We start from the raw sequence: 25,710 nt of genomic DNA, 5'->3' as shown, positions 1-25,710 counted from the left end.
TCAGCTGATTGGACAGGTTGACTCAGGCGGGTTAAAAAGAGATTGGTTACAAAACGTAGGCTGTGCTGTGATTGGTTGAAGATAAATGGCTGTGGTTGGTTAGTGTAGGTAGGTGGCGAACTGCATTGTGATTGGTGTGCCTGAGGAGAGGCGTTTGGACATGTACTGGGAGCCGTGGAGATGAGCGAGCACAGTTCAGTTACCTCAGGTAAATGTTACCGACTTGTGCATTATTACTATGGGTATTGTAAAGGATATAATCCAGACCAGTGTTTCCCAACCAGTATGCCTCCAGCTTTTGCAAAACTACAACACCCAGCATGCCCGGAGAGCCTTCGGCTGTCCGGGCATGCTGGGAGTTGTAGTCTTGCAACATTATGCTTTGTGCATTATTACTATGGGTATTGCAACATTATGCATTATTACTATGGTTATTGTAAAGGCTATAATAGAGACCAGTGTTTCCCAACAATGTGCCTCCAGCTGTTGCAAAACTACAACTCTCAGCATGCCCGGACTGGTTTTGGCTGTCTGGGCAAGCTGGTGGTTGTAGTTTTGCAGCAGCTGGAGGCACAGTGGTTGGGAAACACTGATATAGACAGTGGTAGTAGTGCCTGTAAACAGTGCAGTATTTCGTAGGGGAAGCTATGTGGGGTCCACTATAGACTGGAGGTCAGGTTGGTATGTCAGGATCCCCCATAGATGGGAGGTATGTGGGGGATCTGCTAGAGACTGGAGGTATGTGGGGGATCTGCTAGAGACTGGAGGTATGTGGGGGATCTGCTAGAGACTGGAGGTATGTGGGGGATCTGCTAGAGACTGGAGGTATGTGGGGGATCTGCTAGAGACTGGAGGTATGTGGGGGATCTGCTAGAGACTGGAGGTATGTGGGGGATCTGCTAGAGACTGGAGGTATAGGGGGGATCTGCTAGAGACTGGAGGTATAGGGGGGGATCTGCTAGAGACTGGAGGTATAGGGGGGGATCTGCTAGAGACTGGAGGTATGTGGGGGATCTGCTAGAGACTGGAGGTATGTGGGGGATCTGCTAGAGACTGGAGGTATGTGGGGGATCTGCTAGAGACTGGAGGTATGTGGGGGATCTGCTAGAGACTGGAGGTATGTGGGGGATCTGCTAGAGACTGGAGGTATGTGGGGGATCTGCTAGAGACTGGAGGTATAGGGGGGATCTGCTAGAGACTGGAGGTATAGGGGGGGATCTGCTAGAGACTGGAGGTATGTGGGGGGATCTGCCCTAGTTTAGAGTCAGGAAGGTATGTGGGGATCCACTATAGACTGGCATTTGAGGATCTATGTGGGTGTCTGCTGTAAATTAGAGGTCAGGGAGGTATGCGGGGTTCCACTATAAACTGGAGGTCGGGGAGCTGTGTGTGGATTTGCTCTAAATAAGAGGTCAAGGATGGATGTGTGGGATCCTCAGCAGAATGTGCCATTTGACCCTGTAGATGCTGTGGTCAAAAATATCTGCAGTGAATTCACACCGGTGATTCTGGGTCATACGGGTCTCCGGTGACCCAGAAAATAAGGGGGATCGGGGTTGTCCAAGACACACACCATCCCCCTGAAGGGATAGAAGTGAGGTGGCAGGGGTGTCACACCTCCTTTACCTGCTATTGGTTGGTCTGAAGCGACCGACCAATAGCAGATCGGGGGCAGGGGGTTAATGTTCGGTTCCCCGTTCTGCCCACCCACAGTAGTCCGGGCAGAACGGGGGAACCGACTGTGACCGGCGCCAGAGGTCCACTTACCATCGGCGGTGGGCAGCAGATAACGGCGATGCGGCTCCCTGGTGCGACGATCCTACGGAAGCCGGTGAGTAGTTGCCTAGCTGCATCTGGAGGGCTACAGTTTTGAGACCACTATACAATGGTCTCTAAACTGTACAGGGATGTGGAATTTCTATCGCCCGACGCCCGGGACTAGCAGTTTTTGGCGCCGGGCAGGTGAATTTGTCCGGCCCTTAGCCTGGCTTCGGGCAAGCAGGGCTGGACCTGACAAGTGCGGCGGCGATCTGCAGTCTGTATGGAGCGGGCTCCCGACTCCTGCCCGCTCCATAATCTGCAGCCTGTGTCCTCCGAAGCAGAGCAGGGGAGATGAGAAGCTGTGTACAGTATTTGTCTTCTCTCCCCTGCTCTGCAGACGTGGGGGGGGAGATGAGGGGGCGTGGCTTCTTGCTCCCCGTGCAGACCTGCGTCCCCTGCCTTCACTCCCCCCAGCTGTAGCTTCGGAGAGCTGAGGGGAGGAGACGCGTCTGCACAGGGAGATGCTTGCGGCGCTCTGCAGTATGTATGGAGCGGGCTCGGGATTCCTGCCCGCTCCGTACTCTGCAGCCCCCGGCTGTTCTCAGTAGCCGGGGGCCGCCGCTAATAACCAACATGCGGTGATCGCCGCTGCTGGCTATTAACCCTTTAGATCGCCGCTGTCAAAGCTGACAGCGGCGTCTAAAGGGACATGTGAATGCTCCCTGGTGGGCTAGTGGGGTGGATCGCCCGCCCCCCCCCCCGCAGCGCGATCGCAGGGGGACGATCCACTATGGAGGTAGCCGGAGGGCTTACCTCTGCTTCCTCCTGTCCCGCTCTGTCATTGATAGATCCTGGCTGGACCAGGCTCTATCAATGGATCACAGAGCACACAGATTAATAGAGTTCAATAGAATCTATTCATCTGTCTGAGGAATCTAATGATTCCTCCTATAAGTGTAATAAAGTGTAAAAAAAAAAAATAAATAAATAAATAAAATAAAAAAGTTTTAATAAAAGTTTGAAAGACATATTAACCTAGTGGTTTTCAAACTGTGCCCCTCCAGATGTTACAAAACTACAATTCCCAGCATGCCAGGACAGCCGTTGGCTGTCCGGGCATGCTGGGAGTTGTAGTTTTGCAACATCTGGAGGGCCACAGTTTGAAGACAGCTGCATTAACCCCTTCCATGTTAAAAGTTCAAATCACCCCCTTTCCCTATATAAAAACACGTAAACATAATAAAAATAAACATATTTGGTATCGCTTCCTGCGTAATTGTACAACCTATGAAAATATAACATTATGTATCCCGTACGGTAAATGTAAAAAAATACCAAACCACAGATTTGCAATTTTTATAATATCCCAGAAAAAAAAGTTAAAAAAAAATGAGCCGTCATACAGCCTGGTATGCGGAAAAAAAATAAAGCTACAGGGGTTAAAAAATGGCAATTAAAATTTTTTGAAAAAGTCCAGAATTAGTAAAACATGATGTAAACGATACAAAATCTGGTATTGCTGTAATCAGGCGGCCTAAAGTATAAAAGTAACATGTTACCTCAACCACAAGGTAAATGGCGCAGAAAAGAAAAACCACCAAATCTGCAAAATTATCTTTTACTATTTCAATTTCACTTCCCCAAATATATATATATTTTTGGTTCGGAGAATATGTTATTGAAATATTAAAAGGTATCCTTATAGTAGGTATTTATGGCTATTATAGGGCGAGGAGGAAAAAACGAGAGCGTAAAAGCGAAAATTGGCCCGGACAAGTGGATCGTCATGAGGGACAAGTAGATTTTGCTCCATTTTAGTCCCGTGGACAAGTAGTTTTTTTTATAAAATTTCCACACCCCTGCTGTAGCCCTCCAGATGTTGCAAAACTACAACTCCCAGCATGCCCAGACAGCTATTCGCAGTTTGGGCATGCTGGGATTTGTAGTTTTTGCAACATCTGGAGGGCCACAGTTTGGCCCTTCAGATCTTGCAAAACTACAACTCCCAGCATGCACAAACAGCAAACGGCTGTCTAGGCATGCTGGGAGTTGTAGATGCGCACCTCCAGCTGTTGCATAACTACATCTCCGAACTACAATGCTCAGAAGAGAAGGAGCGCCGTTGGGCTTCTGGAAAGAAAATTTCTACGGAATTGAAGGCCACATGTGTTTTCAAAGCCCCCATAGTGCCAGAACAATGGACCCCCCCCCCACATGATACCCCATTTTGGAAACCACCCCCCACATGTAATGTAATAAGGGGTACAGTGAGCATTTACACCCCACTGGTGTTCAACAGATTTTTGGAACAGTGGTCCGTGAAAATGAAAAATTTTATTTGTATATCGTCCACCATGACAGCCCACATGAGATGGTCCCATAGGACCTAATAGGAACAGGAAACAGAAAGGGTTAAAAGCCCCTCCCCCCGGCACCTTCCCCAGTGTTTTCCTGTTTCTATTAGGTCCAGGACAGAGCGGAGCCTCATGGGGCTCCTATTTTTTTGGGTTAAACTTTTTTTATTTTTGTTTTAAATTTTTTATTTTTTTTTCCCCTGGGCTAGGGGAGCGGGGCTATTGCTGCTTCCCTCCCTTATGAAAGGCCTATGGTCGCGGGGGTCCTCTTTCCACTTCCTCTGGGAGTACAGGTTATGGCGCTCCTGAGGGGGTTAATGTACCTGTACAGGAGGGGAGGCTTCCTTTCTTTAGTGCGGCCTTCCCTCGTCTGGTCCTGGGATCCCTGTGCTTCGCGCGTAGGCTTCCCACATCTCTGGGGCCGAATGTCGCTGGGAGTACCGGAGCTCTGTATGCGGCGGGCGTGCTGTAGCAGAGTTCCGGTGGCAAAATGCATTTCTACAGTGGTACAAGAGGAAAAGTTGAGATCTTCTGAGGATTTGAGGCTGCTTATACGCCAAGAAATTCAGGCTTCCTTAGTGAATTTTAACCCCTTAAGGACTCAGGGTTTTTCCATTTTTGCACTTTAGTTTTTTCCTCCTTACCTTTTAAAAATCATAACCCTTTCAATTTTCCACCTAAAAATCCATATTATGGCTTATTTTGTGCATCACCAATTCTACTTTACAGTGACATCAGTCATTTTACCCAAAAATTCACGACGAAACGGAAAAAAAAAATCATTGTGCGACAAAATCGAAGAAAAACGCCATTTTGTAACTTTTGGGGGCTTCCGTTTTTCTATGCAGTGCATATTTCGGTAAAAATGACACCTTATTATTATTCTATAGGTCCATACGGTTAAAATGATACCCTACTTATATAGGTTTGATTTTGTTGAAAAAATCATAACTACATGCAGGAAAATTTATACGTTTAAAAATGTCATCTTCTGACCCCTATAACTTTTATTTTTCCACGTACAGAGCGGTATGAGGGCTCATTTTTTGCGCCGTGATCTGAAGTTTTTATCGGTATGATTTTTGTTTTGATCAGACTTTTTTTTGATCACTTTTTATTCATTTTTTAATGGTATAAAAAGTGACCAAAATACGCTTTTTTGACTTTGGAATTTTTTTTTGCGTGCGCCATTGACTGTGCGGTTTAATTAACAATATATTTACGCACGCGGCGATACCACATATGTTTATTTTTATTTACACTGTTTTATTTTTTTTTTTATGGGAAAAGGGGGGTGATTCAAACTTTTATTAGGGAAGGGGTTAAATGACCTTTATTAACACATTATTATTTTTTTTTTTTACTTTTTTTTTTGCAGTGTTATAGGTTCTCACCCCTTTGAACCTCTAGATCAGTGTTCTATAAAACTTGTCACTCTAAAACTAGCTTTTCTCATAGCTATTACTTCTGCTAGAAGAGTTGGAGAAATTCAAGCCCTGTCAATCAATGAACCATACATGTCCATATCTGATGACAAAGTAACCCTCAGACTAGATCCTTCTTTTCTCCCTAAAGTGGTTACTGACTTTCACCAGTCTCAAGAAATTTTTCTTCCTTCTTTTTGTAATAATCCAAGAAATCCACAGGAAGAGAAATTTCACATGTTAGATGTTAGAAGATGTCTTCTCTATTATTTGGATGTCGCAAGTCTTTGGAGGAAAGACTCTAATCTTCTTTTGCAGTTCCAAGGTACGAATAAGGGTAGAAAAGCTTCCAAAAGTACTATAGCCCGGTGGATCAAGAGTGCCATTCTTGAGGCATATAAAGTTAGTGGGGAACAAGTCCCTAATGGTCTCAAAGCTCACTCTACTAGAGCAATGTCAACATCCTGGGTGGAAAGATCTGCTGCCTCAATAGATCAGATTTGTTGGGCAGCTTCATGGTCAAATCCCCATACCTTTTTTTTTAAACATTATAGGCTCGACTTATCAGAGTCTTATGATTTGGCCTTCGGTAGAAGGTTCTGTAGGACATTGTCCCTCCCTAATGATGTTTATTTGGTATTTCTCATGTGGGCTGTCATGGTGGACGATATGTGTACGGGGGATGGAGCTGTGTACGGGGGATGGAGGGAGCTGTGTGCGGGGGAGGGAGCTGTGTACGGGGGATGGAGGGAGCTGTGTACCGAGCTGTGTGCGGGGGATGGAGCTGTGTACCGAGCTGTGTACGGGGGATGGAGGGTGCTGTGTACCGAGCTGTGTGCGGGGGATGGAGCTGTGTACGGGGGATGGCGGGAGCTGTGTACTGAGCTGTGTGCGGGGGATGGAGCTGTGTACGGTGGATGGAGGGAGCTGTGTACCGAGCTGTGTGCGGGGGATGGAGCTGTGTACGGGGGATGGAGGGAGCTGTGTGCGGGGGATGGAGCTGTGTACGGGGGATGGCGGGAGCTGTGTACCGAGCTGTGTGCGGGGGATGGAGCTGTGTACGGTGGATGGAGGGAGCTGTGTACCGAGCTGTGTGCGGGGGATGGAGCTGTGTGCGGGGGATGGAGCTGTGTACGGGGGATGGAGGGAGCTGTGTACGGGGGATGGAGGGAGCTGTGTACCGAGCTGTGTGCGGGGGATGGAGGGTGCTGTGTACCGAGCTGTGTGCGGGGGATGGAGGGAGCTGTGTACCGAGCTGTGTGCGGGGGATGGAGCTGTGTACGGGGGATGGAGGGAGCTGTGTACCGAGCTGTGTGCGGGGGATGGAGCTGTGTGCGGGGGATGGAGCTGTGTACGGGGGATGGAGGGAGCTGTGTACCGAGCTGTGTGCGGGGGATGGAGCTGTGTACGGGGGATGGAGGGAGCTGTGTACCGAGCTGTGTGCGGGGGATGGAGCTGTGTGCGGGGGATGGAGCTGTGTGCGGGGGATGGAGGGAGCTGTGTACCGAGCTGTGTGCGGGGGATGGAGCTGTGTGCGGGGGATGGAGGGAGCTGTGTACCGAGCTGTGTGCGGGGGATGGAGGGAGCTGTGTACCGAGCTGTGTGCGGGGGATGGAGCTGTGTACCGAGCTGTGTGCGGGGGATGGAGCTGTGTACGGGGGATGGAGGGAGCTGTGTACCGAGCTGTGTGCGGGGGATGGAGGGAGCTGTGTACCGAGCTGTGTGCGGGGGATGGAGGGAGCTGTGTGCGGGGGATGGAGGGAGCTGTGTGCGGGGGATGGAGCTGTGTGCGGGGGATAGAGGGAGCTGTGTACCGAGCGATGGAGGGAGCTGTGTACCGAGCTGTGTGCGGGGGATGGAGCTGTGTGCGGGGGATGGAGGGAGCTGTGTACCGAGCTGTGTGCGGGGGATGGAGCTGTGTACCGAGCTGTGTGCGGGGGATGGAGCTGTGTACGGGGGATGGAGGGTGCTGTGTACTGAGCTGTGTAGGGGGGATGGAGGGAGCTGTGTGCGGGGGATGGAGCTGTGTACGGGGGATGGAGGGAGCTGTGTACCGAGCTGTGTGCGGGGGATGGAGCTGTGTGCGGGGGATGGAGCTGTGTACGGGGGATGGAGGGAGCTGAGTACCGAGCTGTGTGCGGGGGATGGAGCTGTGTACGGGGGATGGAGGGAGCTGTGTACCGAGCTGTGTGCGGGGGATGGAGCTGTGTACGGGGGATGGAGGGAGCTGTGTACCGAGCTGTGTGCGGGGGATGGAGGGAGCTGTGTACCGAGCTGTGTGCGGGGGGTGGATGGAGCTGTGTACCGAGCTGTGTGCGGGGGGTGGAGGGAGCTGTGTGCGGGTGGTGGAGGGAGCTGTGTGCGGGGGGTGGAGGGAGCTGTGTACCGAGCTGTGTGCGGGGGATGGAGCTGTGTACCGAGCTGTGTGCGGGGGATGGAGGGAGCGGTGTACCGAGCTGTGTGCGGGGGATGGAGGGAGCTGTGTGCGGGGGATGGAGTTGTGTACCGGGGATGGAGCTGTGTACTGAGCTGTGTACAGGGGATGGAGCTGTGTACCGAGCTGTGGACGTCCTCGCTCTCCTCCTGCTTCTTGTGTAATGTAGAGCGGGGGGTGTGAAGTGAGATTTCCGAACCCAAGGGGCGTGGCTTAATTCCCCCTGCTGTGTCTTCTTGTAGAGCGAGGGGTGTGAAGTGAGATTTCCGAACCTAAGGGGCGTGGCTTAATTATGTCCTGCAGACATGCGATCTCGGCCTCTGCCCTCGCTCCTCCCCGCTCTAGCTTCGGAAAACTTCAGAGAGTGAAGGGGAGGAGCAGTTCGGTTTCTGCATGGGTTCGGAAATCTCGCCTCACACCGCCACTGAATTCTGATGGGAGACTCGCATCCCTGTTGTAATCATGGGATAATTCCATTGGTTCCCCAAGGATTGTAGGTTGCATATGGGATTCCATGACAGCCGAGGCCCATCCCTTGTATGACCATGTAGATTGAAAAATAAAACAAAAAATATGAATGCAAGGACAAAGACCAAGAAATAAAAAAAAAAAACATTTTTTAAAGACGAAAATAGTGCTCACTGAGGGCTCAATACCTCACCATTTCACACCCTCTTCTGAACTTTTATTTAGTTTGTGGCAGTGGTCAGTCACTCTCTCAATGACTGTTATTTTGGAGGTACTCTGACTAGACAATGGCTGTTGTAACTTTAAGTATTCATTGGTCTCCTGGTGAATAAAGGTCAATACAAACAACCCTGCAGTGGAATTGGAAGGTTCATATGAGGCCATTACAAATCTGGTGTACAGGAAAGACACTTGTTTCACATGGCACTATACATCTAACATGGCAGCAACAGTCTTGATTTGGCATTCCTTTGTAGTAGAGTATTGTCATATAGCAGGAGGAGATAACACTTCCTATATACCTTTTTGGAGGAACCAGATATTGTCAAAACTACTTCTTCCGGACTAAGAGTTTTGGCACCAGTATGGAGTTTAGAAGAGTTATCCTGCAAGAGGAAAGGTTAAGAATAATGCTCACTTAAAGGGGTAGTCCAGTGGTGAAAAACTTATCCCCTATCCTAAGGATAGGGGATAAGTTTGAGATCGCGGGGGGTCCGACCGCTGGGGCCCCCTGCGATCTCTCCGTACGGGGCCCCGGCTCTCCGCCGAGATAGCGGGTGTCGACCCCCGCACGAGGCGGCGGCCGACACGCCCCCTTAATACATCTCAATGGCAGAGCCGGAGATTGCCGCGGCTCTGCCATAGAGTTGTATTGAGGGGGCGTGTCGGCCGCCGCCTCGTGCGGAGGTCGACACGCCCCCTTCCCGCGGGCTTTCGGGGCTCCGTACAGGAGATCGCAGGGGGCCCCAGCGGTCAGACCCCCCCGCGATCTGCAACTTATCCCCTATCCTTAGGATAGGGGATAAGTTGCTCACCACTGGACTACTCCTTTAACATTGTATTATAAAAAAATAAGTGCCATCAATGGCCTACTTTGGTCCCCGGCTGCAATCCTTTTCAGAAATCATGGCTCCTGGGCCCAAAGTGATGTTGGGTCCCAGTGTGTCCTACTGGCCCCCTAGCCAATCACTGGCTTCAGCGATGTCCTGCCTCATCAAGTAAAAGGTTTAATATATATAATCTCTATACCACTGTTAAGTGGGCATTTGTTTAAACGCCCCAAACACAACCTCCCCCCCCCCCCCCTTGGATAACCCCTTTAACCACTTAAAGGGGTTATCCACCATAAGGTGATTTTAGTACGTACCTGCCAGACAGTAAAAGATATGCTTAGGAAGGATCCGTGCTTGTTTTGTGGCTAAATGGCTATGTTGTGAGGTTACCCTAATGCTGAGGCTATCTTTTTCTTTTTGTGAACTATTTCCTGTTGGAGTTCATTCTCTTAAACTACAAGTCCCATGATTACTTGTTTGAGGTCACTTTTCTCCCTTCCACACATCAGCCACCCCACCATTGAAACACCCATGTGATCTTTTCAATCTAATAGACCAGTGTTTTCTGACCAGGGTCCCTCCAGCTGTTGCAAAACTACAGTTCACTACAGAATTATCTCCCTCCCACCCAGCAGTCGCTCCACCTATTGAAGCAAAGCCAGGCTCCCTCTGAACACCTGACTAGTGATGTAATGTATCGGGCCACACTGCAACCTGGGAAAACCTGAGCCGTAATTTTTGTATGCTGTTAAAAATAAACATTGGGGCAAAAATCACAGAATTGCGAGACCACCATCACACACAGGTACAGACACTATATTATGAACTACACTAACTTTACAGCCCCTGTAACATAGTCAAATAAAAAAAAATCCCGGAATACCCCTTTAACCCCCTAAGGACCACGTTTTTTTTTTTTGTTTTTCCTCCTCACCTTTTAAAAATCGGAACACTTTCAATTTTGCACCTAAAAATCCATATGTTGGCTTATTTTTTGCGCCACCAATTTTACTTTGCAGTGACATCAGTCGTTTTACCCAAAAGTCTACGGCAAAACGGGGAAAAAAATCATTGTGCGACAAAATTGACGAAAAAACGCCATTTTATAACTTTTGGGGAGCTTCCGTTTCTGCGCAGTACATTTTTCGGTAAAAATGACGTCTGATCTTTATTCTGTAGGTCCATACGATTAAAATTACACCCTACTTATAGGTTGGATTTTTTTCGTGCTTCAGGAAAAAATCATAACTACATGCAGGAAAATGCAGCGCATATCAGCCTCTACAGGACTGACATCAATTACAGCTTTAAAGCTCGGCATATCTATTTCCATAAGCCGGTAAATATATGCTGCACAAATATATCTAAATGCGGACTTGGATAATATATTTTGAACCTGCTTAACTGCACTACAGCAACCCCCCCACATGCGATGGCCCCGACATATGATCAGATCGACATACGATGGCCTCTCAGAGGCCATCGCATGTCGATGTCAGCATCGACATACCATGCTTTTATATGTCGGGGCCATCGTATTAACTGCTATCCGACAGCTCAAAATTCTTAAACTGCTGTCGGATAGCAGTTTAAGCATCCCGGACAGGTTCGCTTACCTATCCCCGCTGCTCCGGGTCCACTTCGGGATCCTCCGGCGTCTTCTGTATCTTCTCCAGGGTCCAGGCCTCGCTTTCCGGCATCGTTATTACGTCGCTACACTCCGGCATCGTTATTACGTCGCTACACACGCCGTGCCGGCGCAGCAGCATAATAACGTCACCAGAAAGCGAGGCCCGGACCCTGCAGAAGATGTGGAAGAACCCGGAGGATCCCGAAGAAGATGTCGAAGCAGCGGGACGGGAGCGGTGAGGACGCGGTCCGGAGCGGCGGGGACAGGTGAGTATAACTTCCTATACTTTACATTGCATGAATCCCTCAACATACGATGGATTCGACAAACGATGGGTCGTTTGGAACGAATTACCATCGTATGTTGAGGGACCACTGTACTTCTATGCTGGATTACTGGATCCAAGACTCTTTTGCGGTATTGCAATATTTTATATATTTTTAAAATCATTGTACTACATTTTTTCCTCCACACAAGTAAGGAGATATTGTCAGATATATTGTTATATTGTTACATTTAAGATATTTTATTAGCAGTTATTTTATATGAATAAATACAATTTTGCTTTCATCATGAATCTGAAAGTGCCCTTCCAATAAGAGAGACCTGGAGCAGCTTGCAAAGGAAGAGTGGTCCAACATTCCGGCTGAGGTGTAAGAAGCTTATTGATGGTTATGGGAAGAGACTGATTTCAGTTATTTTTTTCCAAAGGGTGTGCAACCAAATATTAAGTTAAAGGAGTTCGCCAACTGAAATCTTTTATCCCCCGCTGTGCCCGGGCTGTAAAACTATACATAATAAACTTTCACTTACCTGCCTACGATCCCCTGTTGTTCCGATATCGCCGTCCCGTTCTCCGGTCCCTGTCGGCTTCCTCTTCCTGCGGGTCGGTGACTTCACTCAGCGCTCAGCCTATCAGCGGCCGCAGCATTGTCCCGTCGCGGCCGATGATAGGCTGAGCGCAGAGTGAAGTCACCGACCCGCAGAAAGTGGAAGAGATCGGGACCGGAGATTGGGACGGCGATATCGGAACAACGGGGGATCGTAGGCAGGTAAGTGAAAGTTTATTATGTATAGTTTTACAGCCCGGGTACAGCGTGGGTTAAAAGTTTAAGCTTAGAGAACTCCTTTAAGGGTGCCAATAATTTAGTCCAGCCCATTTTTGGAGTTTAGTGTAACATTATGTCCAATTGGCTTTTTTTTTTTTTCCCCCTCCCTTTTTTGGTTTAGTTCCAATACACAAAAAGGAAATTAAACGTGTATAGCAAAACATGTTACTGCAATCCTTTTCTTGAGAAATACTTCATTTTCTTGAAAAAATTTCAGGGGTGCCAACATTTACGGCCATGACTCAAACAAATTCCATGATTCAAACAAACACGCCCATGTCTAAGCAATCATTCAGACATAAAGCGCCTTGTGCATTATCAGTTTCCCTTCGTGCTGTAGAAGTGCTCTATGTTTATCTATACCATCAGTGGCCACGACTTTTTGTTGTTGGCCGAAAAACCTCATAGTTTTAATATCACTATTGTGTTTTTCTTGACTATGGAAAAATAAACTAGGGGAGCATGCTCATGAAATCTCGTGTTTAAAGCACAAATCGTGCATCCTGTATAGAATCTTTGACAATCCCAAAGAACCACATAGACAGCGTAGTTAGTTCTACAGCACATGGTGTCTTTGAATGTTACTCTATTACCACCCTCAGTTACATTTTTTGTCAATATTAATAAACAAGCACCAATTGCAAGAACCGCATCTATAGTTGCCTGATGCAATAGACCTACCTAGCCAGTTATCAGTATGATCATTCATTTTTTATTTACTTTGAACTAGTCCATCAAGGGTTTACTTCCTGCTTATTCCACTAAATCGCTATCATTTTGAATGAGAAGCCAACTATCAAACTTTATCAAAAATATATCTCAAATCATTATCAAATTATCAAACTTTCTTATGAAACTACCCATCAGGCCGTACTGAAAAGAGAATAAAAAATGGTTTAATTTATTATTTTGGGGACTCCCGGCCTCTCTGGACTTTTTTCTACCCTTCAAGAGTTCAATTCTTTTTTTTTTTTTTGTTATGGCTTTATTTAAAACTGATAGCGGATAGCCCTATATTTTAGCTTTTATTTTAGTTCCAATGCTTGGGTCTGATAGTCTGCTTCCCTACTATTGATGTGTTTCAATCTTTGAATTTATCCATAGGGGACTGCAGACATAACATGGTCGTGATAATTCTGAAAATGTAATAAAGCGTTACAAGCAGTCCTTTAATTAGAAAATCATCATCCTTAAGTTTCACAAGCACCTGAACTGGCTTAGATTTGCAATTTTTTGAGGGGGAGGGGGTTACGACTTTTTTCATGCCTACATGCAACATTTGCCGTTCATAAACACATGACCACTGCAAAGGTGAAACTGAAAGCTGCTTAGGTAAGGCTGTTAACTTTATGCATACCCTCAAAAATCGCAAGAAAAAGTGCTTTGACATTTTCTGCGCCCGAAGTAAGCAACAACAAAAAAAAGCTTTAAATGCAGTGATAAATCTCTCTCAATGTCTATAAGAATGGAGGGTGTCCCAAGAAGTCCCATTAAAGGGGTACTAGGAAAACTTGTGGACAAGACAAAAAAGAAATCCAAAAATAAAAGAATTTCCTCTGTAGCATACAGCAGCTAATAAGCACTGGAAGGATTAAGAGTAATTTACAAATCTGGTTAACTTTCTGGCACCAGTTCATTTACAAAAAGAGTTTTCCACTGGAGTACCCCTCTAAGTCTCCTTTCCCTCCCCCTTTCCTTTTTGTATTATTTCTCTCTCTTGTTTCTTTTACCCTGGTTATGCAGGATCTCCCAAACTACATGTGAGCTAAACTAGTAACGCGTATAAAAAAAAAAAATTGGTACTGCTGTAATCGTACCGACCCACAGAATAAAATTAAAATGGTATTTTAATCATATGAAGATGGAGATAATATCTTATATGGTACATCAAATGGTGCCAGAAAAATGTAAAAGTTATGGCTCTTGGAAGGTGGGTGGGGGGCGATGAACAAATGTCGCCAAAATACACGGTTCGTGTACAGGGTTTGGGGAGGCTGCTGATAATGTACATATATAAACATTAAATGGGTATTCTAGGCAGTTACTTTTTGTGGTAAATCCTGCATGTGCAAATAGAGAGAAAATAAATGATACTCTTCTTTCCTTGAAGCCGCCATTCTTACACGGACCTGCAGCACTTTCTGGGGACGTTCTCTGCACAATGGAGCTATAAATTCAGACATGATTTCACTGATAAAGTGTTGTGTTCCTTTCTTATTTTGTAGGGCCTTATGTGAACACAGGGTCTTCGCTTCCTGTGCTGGTCAAGGCTGTATGGCTGGTGATGAAGAAAAGAGATGTTAAAAACTTTGGGAAGGTTCTAGAGTTCTTGGAATTTACCCACGAACAGGTTCCTGGTCTGCTCTGTTACACGCACCATGCTAAGCTTAGTACCGGTCTGAGGGGGAAGGTGAGGACTATTATGGTGCATGGGGGTGAGCTCCTGAATATTATTACAATACAAGTCCAATTTATAGAAACTATGCAGAACTAATCAGAAAATTGCTTACATGGCAATTTCATAATACAGTGTTATCATAGGAACCTTTCCTTTTAGATACAAAAAGATGCTGAAAAAATGGAAAATCAGCTGTGGAGGGAGAATTCCTCACAATTTTTGCTATGCCTCTGCAGACAGATTTATATGAAAATCCCATTAACCTGTAGTCCACCTGGAGTTTGACTTTTCCTTGGTAGCCTTACAGTACCGTATTTTTCGCCCTATAGGACACACCGGCGTATAAGACGCACCCTATTTTTAGGTGCAAAATCTAAAAAATTAAAGATTTTGAACCCAATAGTGGTCTTCAATCTGCGGACCTCCAGATGTTGCAAAACTACAATTCCCAGAATGCCCGGACAGCCGTTGGCTGTCCGGGCATGCTGGGAGTTGTAGTTTTGCAACATCTGGAGGTCCGCAGATTGAAGACGCATAGGAAGTAATACTCACGTGTCCCCGCGCTCCAGACCCGTCACCACTGCCCTGGATGTCGCTCTGCTGCCGGCCTGCTGCTGAACGTCTCTGCTGCCGGCCGGGTATCCTCGCTCTCCGTCGCCGTCATCACGTTGTTACGCACGTACGCGACGACGTGATGACGAGGAAGGAGAGCGCCGGCCATACAGGGGATCCCTGAACGGAGAAGACACCGAGGAGGCAGATAAGGTCCCTCCCGGTGTCCTGTAAGCACTAACCCGATTTCACCGCGGCGGTCCCGAACAGCCCGACTGAACAGCCGGGATAGTATCACTTTCGCTTCAGATGCGGCCGTCAGCTTTGATCGCTGGGTCTGAAGGGTTAATTCAGGGCATCACCGCGATCGGTGATGTCCTGTATTAGCCGCGGGTAACGGCCGTTGATGGCCGCAGGGACAGCCGCGATAGGGGTGTATTCGCCGTATAAGACGCACCGACTTTTTCCCCCCAGTTTTGGGGAAGAAAAAGTGCGTCTTATACGGCAAAATATACGGTGGATCTATATGACCCCCACAGAGAGCAAAGTGATTCCAGGCATATCAGCATGTTATGGACTTTCTGTTTGTTCAGGTTTTTTTACTGTCTATGCAGCAGAGGTATCTCTCTCTTTTGTAGATGGCTGTATACGGCTGAGACAACTTCTTAATATATCCCTCCTTTTGTACAGATTGTGCTTCACATGGTTGAAGAAAAGAAACCTCTGCTGGATATTCTCACAGCCTTGAACTGTTACTTTCCTCCTGTTTTTCCTGATGCTTCTGGAGCGGTAAGTATTGTCACTACTTTATTTGTCACTGCAGAATAGATTATAGCCACAGGTTCTGCCTTTTGAAGACTGCGACTGCTGTTGGTAATGGTGAAATATAGTTTTTCACAAATTGAAGTATAACATGGCACCCACCCAAATAAATATGCAACCATATCCCACAGATACCACTAGATGGCTCAAGTGTACCTTTTTATTACTGGGTGGTGGTTACTATACTGACTGACTGTACATTTTACAAGTGGTATACTTTCTTTGTGCTGCCACCTCCTGACAATACACACCTCCCTTATGTTCCCAGTCAGTGCATCAACACTAGTCATAAACAGATCCTCAGTGAGTCAGCACATTCTGTACTCGTGTCTGCTTTTTATTGCTTTTCTACATAAAATAAAGTAAAAATAAAAATGCAGCAGGCTTAGTTTACATAAATGGTTCTGTTTATTGAATCTGTATATAGATTACACCAGTGTTTCCCAACCAGGGGGCCTCCAGCTGTTGCAAAACTCCAACCTTTGGCTGCCCGGGCATGCTGGGAGTTGTAGTTTTGCAACAGCTGAAGGCACCCTGGTTGGGAAACAATGAATTACATGTTCTCTGGAGAACTCTCACAAACCTAGTATGTCATAGGAAACCCATCACTAGAGTTTGGACCACCACTAGTTTGAGGCAAAGGGGACAAGGGGCAATGTTCTAAACTGTCCAAAACCCTTGGTTCAAGCTCAGGTATTGCACGTGTATTCTTTATTTAGAAGATGAGATTGGTTACGGTCTGTGAGCTTATCCCATCAGTTTACCAAATTGCAGCTGCCTGTAGAGGACCTCATTTTTATGCCAGCCTAGTGACTTGATGTGTGTGGGTCCCAATACAAAAATGTAAACCAGGGTCCCCACTTATCTTGCTTTATAATACTGGTGTCTTGAGTGCTAGAGAGACCTTTAGGACCACCAGATGCCAAGCCCTGTGGTGACTGGTACCTGTATTACTTTATTACTTTTCTGATGATACCAAGCAGAATATTTTTGCAGTAAAGCTTTCTTTTGTTTGTTTTTATACCACTATGTACTGAATGTCATTGAGGAAAAAAAGTTATTTCCCTTTTGATACGTTTTCAGGCCCATCGTAAGGCATTTAAGGTCCAACAATGTAAGGTACACTTCCGGAAATTGGTCCTTCGCATGATTCGGGATGAAAAATTTCGGGAAAATTTTGCAGCGGTAAGAGTGCATTGTAATTAGTTGTAATTTGCCAATGTAAAAGAGAAAAACCTTGTTTTCTATGCTCCAGGATACAGGGCTTAAAGGGGTACTCCAGTGGAAAACTTTTTATTTTTTATTTTTTTTAAATCAACAGTGCCAGAAAGTTAAACAGATTTGTAAATTCCTTCTATTAAGAAATCTCAATCCTTTCAGTACTTTATTAGCTGCTGAATACTGCAGAGGAAATTATTTTCTTTTTGGAACACAGTGCTCTCTGCTGACATCTCTGTCCATTTTAAGAACTGTCCAGAGTAGGAGAAAATCCCCATAGAAAACATATGCTGCTTTGGAAAGTTCCTAAAATGGAAAGAGATGTCAGCAGAGAGCACTGTGTTCCAAAAAGAAAATAATTTCCTCTGTAGTATTCAGCAGCTAATAAGTACTGGAAGGATTAACCTTTTTTTTTTTTATAGATGTAATTAAAACATCTGTTTAACTTTCTGGCACCAGTTGATTTAAAAAAAAAAAATTTTTTTTTTTACCGGAGTACCCCTTTTAACACAACAATGACCTTCAGTGCATGAGACCTATTGATACTAAAAGCCATAGTTAGATTAGTTCTTGACTGTTGGTTTTTACATTTGAGAGACATAAATAAATATATATATATATATATATATATATATATATATATATATATATATATATATATATATATAATGTTTGTTTTTTTTTATTTATTTTTTTCATGACTTATAGACGTTACATGGCAATTTTTTTACTTGCTTAAATTAAAACAAAACCCCCCAAAAATAAAATATTATCCTTCCTATTGCTCCCAGTCCAGCACCACTGAGGCTTTATGCTGCTCAGCAGTGACGTCTCATACACTCAGCATCGGGCACTGCAGCCAATCAGTGCCCGACTCAGTGCTGCATCCTCTTTAGCCTCAGGATCAGTCAGGGTCCCATAAGTCAATCCTAACTGATCATATTCTAGTGATATGCCATCATGTTATGACAGGAGAGTCCCTCTTTACTATAAAACCAGTCCATTTAGGCAAATGGTTTTGCCACCTGTGGCCAAAGAATTGTACTGCACGGTATTTTTTTATTTTTATTTGCATTCAGTTTCTTTAAAAAAATAATAGGTAAAGTGTCTAAATTAAAAATGCTTTTTACCTAACAGAATACACTGCATCTAGAGTATGGTGATACATTCATGGCTGTTCTCGAGAAGCTTCTATGGGAATTCTTGTGCAGGCTTCAGACTGTTCTCAACTACCAGGTAACCAATGGGCATTATTGGGGGGGTGCATGCATTTTATAATTACATTTCTTTTTAGCCTGTCTTATCTACTTGTATCTGAGAAACTTGGATGTTATCAAGCCAACATCTTATCTGTCCTGACACAGGTCCCCCAAGCCACAGAGCTGCCTGTTGTAGATGAGGACCTTGTCTCCAGCACCCCCATCCATTCCAGTACAAGACTGAGTAAGTTAAGGTTCAGCTCATGAGGACCGCTCCATGGCCACTGAGTTTTCTGGAAATGACCCTTTATCTGTAGTTCTGTCCTATTACCTCTGCGAGGTGTAATGCTATGCTCTCATGATGAGATTGCTATTATCTGTTCTTTTAAAGAATCCCTGTTTGTATTTATAGTTTTTAGAATTTCATGTTGTAGACTTGTGTTCTTATTTATCTAATAAAATCCTGACTTTTAACATAACTTGATGTAAATGTTTTTTTAATTGGCATACAGAATGTAACTACAACTCCCATCATCTATCTGTGTAATCCTATTTGTTGATAGAGATGCAGTACATCATATGCTATTAGGGGTTATTCCAGGATTTTTTTTCTTCAGCCTTTGAGTCCATGATGCCAAGTTATAATACAGTGTAAGATGCTTTTATCACCTCTGTGCAGAACTTTTGTCCCTTCTCCGTGCAAGAGACCTACACCTAAAAGTGCTGTAATGCAAATCTTCTTATTTTCCTGTTGTCTCTGACCTTTCCCAGCATTCTATGTGGCTGGCAGCAATGTCAAATCATATGGTCTCCATGAGGCGTGGCTATGCTGCAGTGGGTGGGTGGATAGCATTACTTCAGTAATTCCCTTTCACACTAGTATCTACTTACCCACTGAAAGATAGCCACGCTCCCTGAAGACCTTGTGATTTTTTTACGTATTGTCTCTGGCTGCATGGGATTCTGGGAAAGGTCACAGACAAATGTAAAATAAAAAGACATTTACTACAACATTTCCGGGTGTGGGCGCTGTGCATGAAAACAGGACAAGGTGGCGCATGGAGGTAATAGAAGCATATTACAAAGTATAATAACTTGACATCATGTTGTCAAAGGCTGAAGAAAAGAAATCCTGAAAGACCCCCTCTGCTACTTCCCCATAACTTCTAGAAGGTGTTCTGGAAATCAGCTTGAGGATCCGTCTACCCTCACATTTTAGTTTAAGGATATGTATTATTATACAGAGCCCATTTACAATTAAGAGGACCTGTGGCCAGCCCCAAAAAATTTGATTGCAATATAATTAAATCGCTTAGGGTATCCTGATCAAACCCATATAGTTTCTTGGTGTGCTCTCCCATTTCTGAGATATGTGGGTTTATAGTTTCTGACAAATCGGGGAACCAGTCAGATGGGCGTCGACTTATTTGTAATAATAGTGAATATCAGGTGATGGGCGGGAATATACATTCAGGGTGTGTGTTGTACTTTAACCCCTTAAGGACATGCACCGTAAGTGTACGGCGCTGCATAGCACCTCTTAGCACACAGCGCCGTACATTTACGGCGCGGCTGTGATACGAGCGCAGGAGATGCGCTCGCTTCATTCCTGGCGGGTTCCGGCAGCTGTCAGCAGCCGCGGACCCGACTGTAATGGCGGACATCAGTGATCACGCTGATGTCTGCCATTAACCCCTCAGGTGCCATGATCAATACAGATCACGGCAGTTCGGCACTTATAATGGCTGATCTGATCACCTGCGGCACTGCCATGAGGATCAGATCAGCCAAGATGGCGGACGGAGGTCCCCTCACCTGCCTCCCTCTATCTCCCGGGATCTTCTGCACTGATCTGCCTTCCAGCAGATCAGAGCAGAAGATTAACTATAATAGTGATCAGTGCTATGCCCTATGCATAGCACTGAACAGTATTGGCAACCTAATGATTGCTATAAATGAAAGTGTAAAATAAATGAAATGTAAAAAAAAAAATCCCCTCCCTTAATAAAGTTTTTAATCACCCTTTTTCCCCATATTAATACATGATTTAATACAAGCGTAAAAAAAAAACATAAATAATAAACATATTTGGTATAATTGCGTGCGTAAATGTCCGAACTATAGAAATTTAATGTTAATAATCCCCTATGGTGAACGGCGTAAACGTAAAAAAGTTCTGCTTTGTCACATCAAACTGCAAAAAATTTTTATACAAAGCTATCAAAAAGTCACATATACGCAAATCTGGTACCAAAACAAACTATAGATCATGGCGTAAAAAATTAGCTGAAAACGGAAAAATAGGAAAGTTAGAGGTAGTCAAAATAGGGCAATTTTAAACCTACTAATTTTGTAAAAAAAAAAATGTTTTTTTTTTTTTTTTTAAAAGCAGTACAATAATAGAAATGTATGTAACCATGGGTATCATTTTAATCGTATTGATCCAGAGAATAAAGAAAACCTTTTTTACTGTAAAGTGTACAGCGTGAAAATGAAGGCCCCCAAAATCTGCAAAATTATGATTTTCATTTAAATTTCCTTACACCAATTTTTTTTGGGGGGTGGTTTACCATACATTTTAGGGTAAAATGAGTTATGTCATTACAAAGTACAACAACTGGTCATGCAAAAAACAAGCCCTCATATGGGTCTGGGAATGGAAATATAAGAGTTATGAATTTTAGAAGGCGAGTAGGAGAAAACAAAAACGCAAAATTTAAATTGACTGCGTCCTTAAGGTGAAAATTAGTCCTTAATCGGTTAAGGGGCATATATTCCTAATGCACATCCCCTGGCCGTATCATGTTGCTAATATCTAGGGGACCAGAGAGTGTATCAAGAAACTGTTTAAAACATATTTTTTTTTTTTTTTTGATCAGCATACCCTTTAGCTATTTAACCCCTTAAGGACGCAGGACGTAAATGTACGTCCTGGTGAGGTGGTACTTAACGCACCAGGACGTACATTTACGTCCTAAGCATAACCGCGGGCATCGGAGCGATGCCCGTGTCATGCGCGGCTGATCCCGGCTGCTGATCGCAGCCAGGGACCCGCCGGCAATGGCCGACGCCCGCGAGATCGCGGGCGTCCGCCATTAACCCCTCAGGTGCCGGGATCAATACAGATCCCGGCATCTGCGGGAGTTCGCGATTTAAATGAACGATCGGATCGCCCGCAGCGCTGCTGCGGGGATCCGATCATTCATAACGCCGCACGGAGGTCCCCTCTCCTTCCTCCGTGCGGCTCCCGGCGTCTCCTGCTCTGGTCTGTGATCGAGCAGACCAGAGCAGGAGATGACCGATAATACTGATCTGTTCTATGTCCTATACATAGAACAGATCAGTATTAGCAATCATGGTATTGCTATGAATAGTCCCCTATGGGGACTATTCAAGTGTAAAAAAAAATGTAAAAAAATGTAAAAGTAAAAGTAAAAAAAAAGTGAAAAATCCCCTCCCCCAATAAAAAAGTAAAACGTCCGTTTTTTCCTATTTTACCCCCAAAAAGCTTAAAAAACATTTTTATAGACATATTTGGTATCGCCGCGTGCGTAAATGTCCAAACTATTAAAATAAAATGTTAATGATCCCGTACGGTGAACGGCTTGAACGAAAAAAAATTTAAAAAGTCCAAAATTCCTACTTTTTTAATACATTTTATTAAAAAAAAAATTATAAAAAGTGTATTAAAAGTTTTTTATATTCAAATGTGGTATCAAAAAAAAGTACAGATCATGGCGCAAAAAATGAGCCCCCATACCGCCGCTTATACGGAAAAATAAAAAAGTTAGAGGTCATCAAAATAAAGGGATTATAAACGTACTAATTTGGTTAAAAAGTTTGTGATTTTTTTTAAGCGCAACAATAATATAAAAGTATGTAATGGTATCATTTTAATCGTATTGACCCTAAGAATAAAGAACACACGTCATTTTGACCATAAATTGTACGGCGTGAAAACAAAACCTTCCAAAATTAGCAAAATTGCGTTTTTCGTTTTAATTTCCACACAAAAATAGTGTTTTTTGGTTGCGCCATACATTTTATGATATAATGAGTGATGTCATTACAAAGGACAACTGGTCGCGCAAAAAACAAGCCCTCATACTAGTCTGTGGATGAAAATATAAAAGAGTTATGATTTTTAGAAGGCGAGGAGGAAAAAATGAAAACGTAAAAATTAAATTGTCTGAGTCCTTAAGGCCAAAATGGGCTGAGTCCTTAAGGGGTTAATACCCTAAGCAATTAAAAAGACTTAATTTGTTGGGGTTGGCCCCAGGTCCACTTTTGATAAATTACCATGCAAAACAAAGAGCCACCCTTTCCAGTTGCTGTCTGTGCTGGCTAATAGAGAGGGGTCCAAAGTAGGAGACACCCTACCCTCTGATGTCCATTTGCCCTAAAACAGATGCCCTGACTGTGTGTTATTTTTTTTATTTTTTTTTTTAAGGGAAAATCTGAAAACGATGAGGTGCGCTCCTAGTGGAGTATTATTTAGATGGGGTAAAGTGTACGCTACAAGATGCACCTTACCGTAATGTGTTGTCCTGAGGGCACAACACCTCTGTCCCCCTGTAGACTCGCTGATGTAGGTGATCCAGAAGCGTAGGGAGGCAGCCTCAACATCCTTCACCGTTGCCTCCAGGTACTGTGCAGTGAATGTGATAGTGGAAAAGAAAGAGTTTGGACGAGTTTGAAGGCGCAAGATCCCAAAAAACCAATGAGCCAAAAGTTTTGGTAGAAACAAATTGGCTTTATTGGTACAAAGTTTAGGGGTGCAACACAGGTTTCGAACCCGGACGGGTTCTTCGTCAGGCAGGGGGAACCCGGCCCGGGTTCGAAACCTATGTGTTGCACCCCTAAACTTTGTACCAATAAAGCCAATTTTTTTTTACCAAAACTTTTGGCTCATTGGTTTTCTGGGATCTGACGCCATCAAACTCGTCCAAACTCTTTCTTTTCCACTATTAGTTTTTTTTTTAAGACCTATTCAATATAGGGAGTGTTTACAAAGAGGCTTGTAATTCTGCTAAGTTTGACTGTAGTTGTATAGAATGGATTGCTTTGGCTGTGGTTGTCTTAAAAGACCATATTCTAGTGAGCATCGATTCTGCTGAGTATATGACAACTGGAGGTGACCATTTGGGAATCCATGCTGATTTATGAGGTTTCTGCCCTTTTTTCCATTACAACTGTTATCTGTAGCCAGAACTACAGGTTGCAGATTTGTCTTAATGTTTTCTGCTACATTCACATCACTTACAGCTATTATCTAATATGGCAAATTAATGCTGATCTCCATTAAAGATATAAGGCAGTTGGCTCCAATTTGTCCATTGTTGTCATAGATGGGCTTTTTATTTTTTTGTTTGCTAATGCTGTATAGGGTGAGGTTCACAAAGTGCCTTACCAGTACACAGCACCTATGGATGAGGCCTAGCAACGAAATGCTCCTGGCTGAATCAACAACCTCTGTACCCTTTCAAATAATCTTGGGCAAGATCATGATGTATTACCTCCTTTGTCCATATACATGTTTTTTTTCTTTTTTTTCTTTTCTGTTTTAGATGTTTCAGATAACCCTGGTATTGATAAAACGAAGGAAAAAAGTAAGACGAAGAAACATAAAGCAAATATTACAACCCGTAATGTAAGCTTCACTGATAAATCTGAAGAAAACCCCAACACAGTCCAAGCAAAGTATGTGAAATGGCAGCATTGGATACAAAATAAACAAAATCCTGGTAGGTGTAATGGCACTGCATCACTAACATTCTACAGAGAGGTGCTTGCACCACCCCTTCAGCTTGACCTGGTCAGTAGTCACCTAGATGGTGGACACAGAATGGATGAACCCCAACCACCATATTTTGCAATTCTTGGTTTCGACTGTAGTGAAAATACTGAAATCAATCATTGTCAAAAGCTTTCTCCTCCAGATCCATTGCAGTCTCCAGGTCTAGAAGTTGACCTGGAGCATGGTTCAGAGCCACACACCAGGCATGATGAGGGTGGACATGGGTCATATTCTGACATACAGGTTAAAGATGTAGCAAAGATGTCAAACCATCATCCATTATCCAGGACTGTACATGCTGCATCTGGAGGTAACCTTGATAGACAAGGTAATGCCTTAGCTCAGAGATTAATGTCTTGGACGTGCCAGCCAAGGGTCAGTCTTACAAGATTACCTCCAAATATTAAGTATCAAGGCCATGAATTTGAAAAAGAGAAAACTGAAGAGAATATGACTCCTGAATTGGCCAACTCTGAGTTGTCCCACAGTGAGACTTACCCACATTCTGGTAGCTGGTCCTGGGTGTGTTCTGGTCCCACAGACAATGACAGCAATGATCCTGACTTTTTTCCTGGACACAGTTTCTTCCATCATGGGGAGGAGATAAGAAGAATACAACCAAGAAGAGGCCTCCGCCTTGCTCACAATCATGAGTGAATGACTATTGTAACATGGGATTCTCAGATGTGTTGGTGGATACTCATTTCAGGGATAGCTGTACACTATGTATCGGTATTATTTTTACTTCTGTTAAGGGATTACTGCACATTCATGTCTTCATGTAGTGATGTTTTATCTATATATACCAGAATATTTCATTGTATTTGTCACTATAATGAGAGCAGTTCTGTTCTCTTTTAGCAACTTCTTTATCAAGAGGTCCTTTTACATATCAATTGTGAGTCCAACATCCACCAAAACAATTTTAAACAAGCAATATAGGTCTATCATTCCACGTACAAGTGGATGCTATCTTATAATACAGCAGGAAGGTGGCGGATTCAAAGATTTAAAGGGGTACTCCGGTGTAAAAAATAATTAAAAATTGAAATCAACTGAAATTTAAACAGATTTGTAAATTATTCTATTTTAAAAATCTTAATCTTTTTAGTACTTATCAGATGCTGTATACTACAGAGAAAGTTGCATTTCTCTCTGGAGTTATTTTCAGTCTGACCACAGTGCTCTCTGTTGATACCTCTGTCCAGAGCAGGATAGGTTTGCTATGGGGATTTGCTCCTACTCTCGACAGTTCCTGATACAGACAGAGGTGTCAGCAGAGAGCACTGTGGTCAGACAGAAAAAAACAACTCAACTTCCTGTGCAGCATACAGCAGCTCATAAATCCTGGAAGGATTAAAAATCTAGATATATTTGCAGATATGTAGAAAAAAGTCGACCACTCACCAATCTTATTTCAGCAAAATTATTTTATTTAGCACATACTCGCAACCATGTTGCCCAGGGAGAAGACATAGATGGTAACAAACGG

At 44.2% G+C, this 25,710-nt stretch overlaps 1 protein-coding gene across 1 annotated transcript; it reads left to right on the top strand.

Annotated features, from left to right (window-relative positions):
• The first annotated feature begins 17 nt into the window (after positions 1-17).
• On the top strand, positions 18-25,710 carry TINF2 (TERF1 interacting nuclear factor 2). The gene is made up of 7 exons (XM_056525861.1): positions 18-208; positions 14,458-14,642; positions 15,873-15,971; positions 17,088-17,189; positions 18,360-18,458; positions 18,587-18,665; positions 23,989-25,710. The coding sequence occupies exons 1-7, from the start codon at positions 181-183 to the stop codon at positions 24,873-24,875; spliced, it is 1,479 nt and encodes a 492-aa protein (XP_056381836.1). The 5' UTR covers positions 18-180; the 3' UTR covers positions 24,876-25,710.

The sequence above is a fragment of the Hyla sarda genome, chromosome 6 (genome assembly GCF_029499605.1).
Source record: "Hyla sarda isolate aHylSar1 chromosome 6, aHylSar1.hap1, whole genome shotgun sequence".
Classification (NCBI taxonomy): Eukaryota; Metazoa; Chordata; class Amphibia; order Anura; family Hylidae; genus Hyla; species Hyla sarda.
This window is presented reverse-complemented; position numbering and strand designations above follow the sequence as displayed.

Bases quoted from the DNA above. Each gene is read 5' to 3' on its own strand.
- TINF2 (XM_056525861.1), top strand. From the start codon at position 181: ATGAGCGAGCACAGTTCAGTTACCTCAG. The intron at 209-14,457 runs GTAAATGTTACC...CTTATTTTGTAG, and splicing joins GCACAGTTCAGTTACCTCAG to GGCCTTATGTGAACACAGGG. The intron at 17,190-18,359 runs GTAAGAGTGCAT...TTTACCTAACAG, and splicing joins TTCGGGAAAATTTTGCAGCG to AATACACTGCATCTAGAGTA.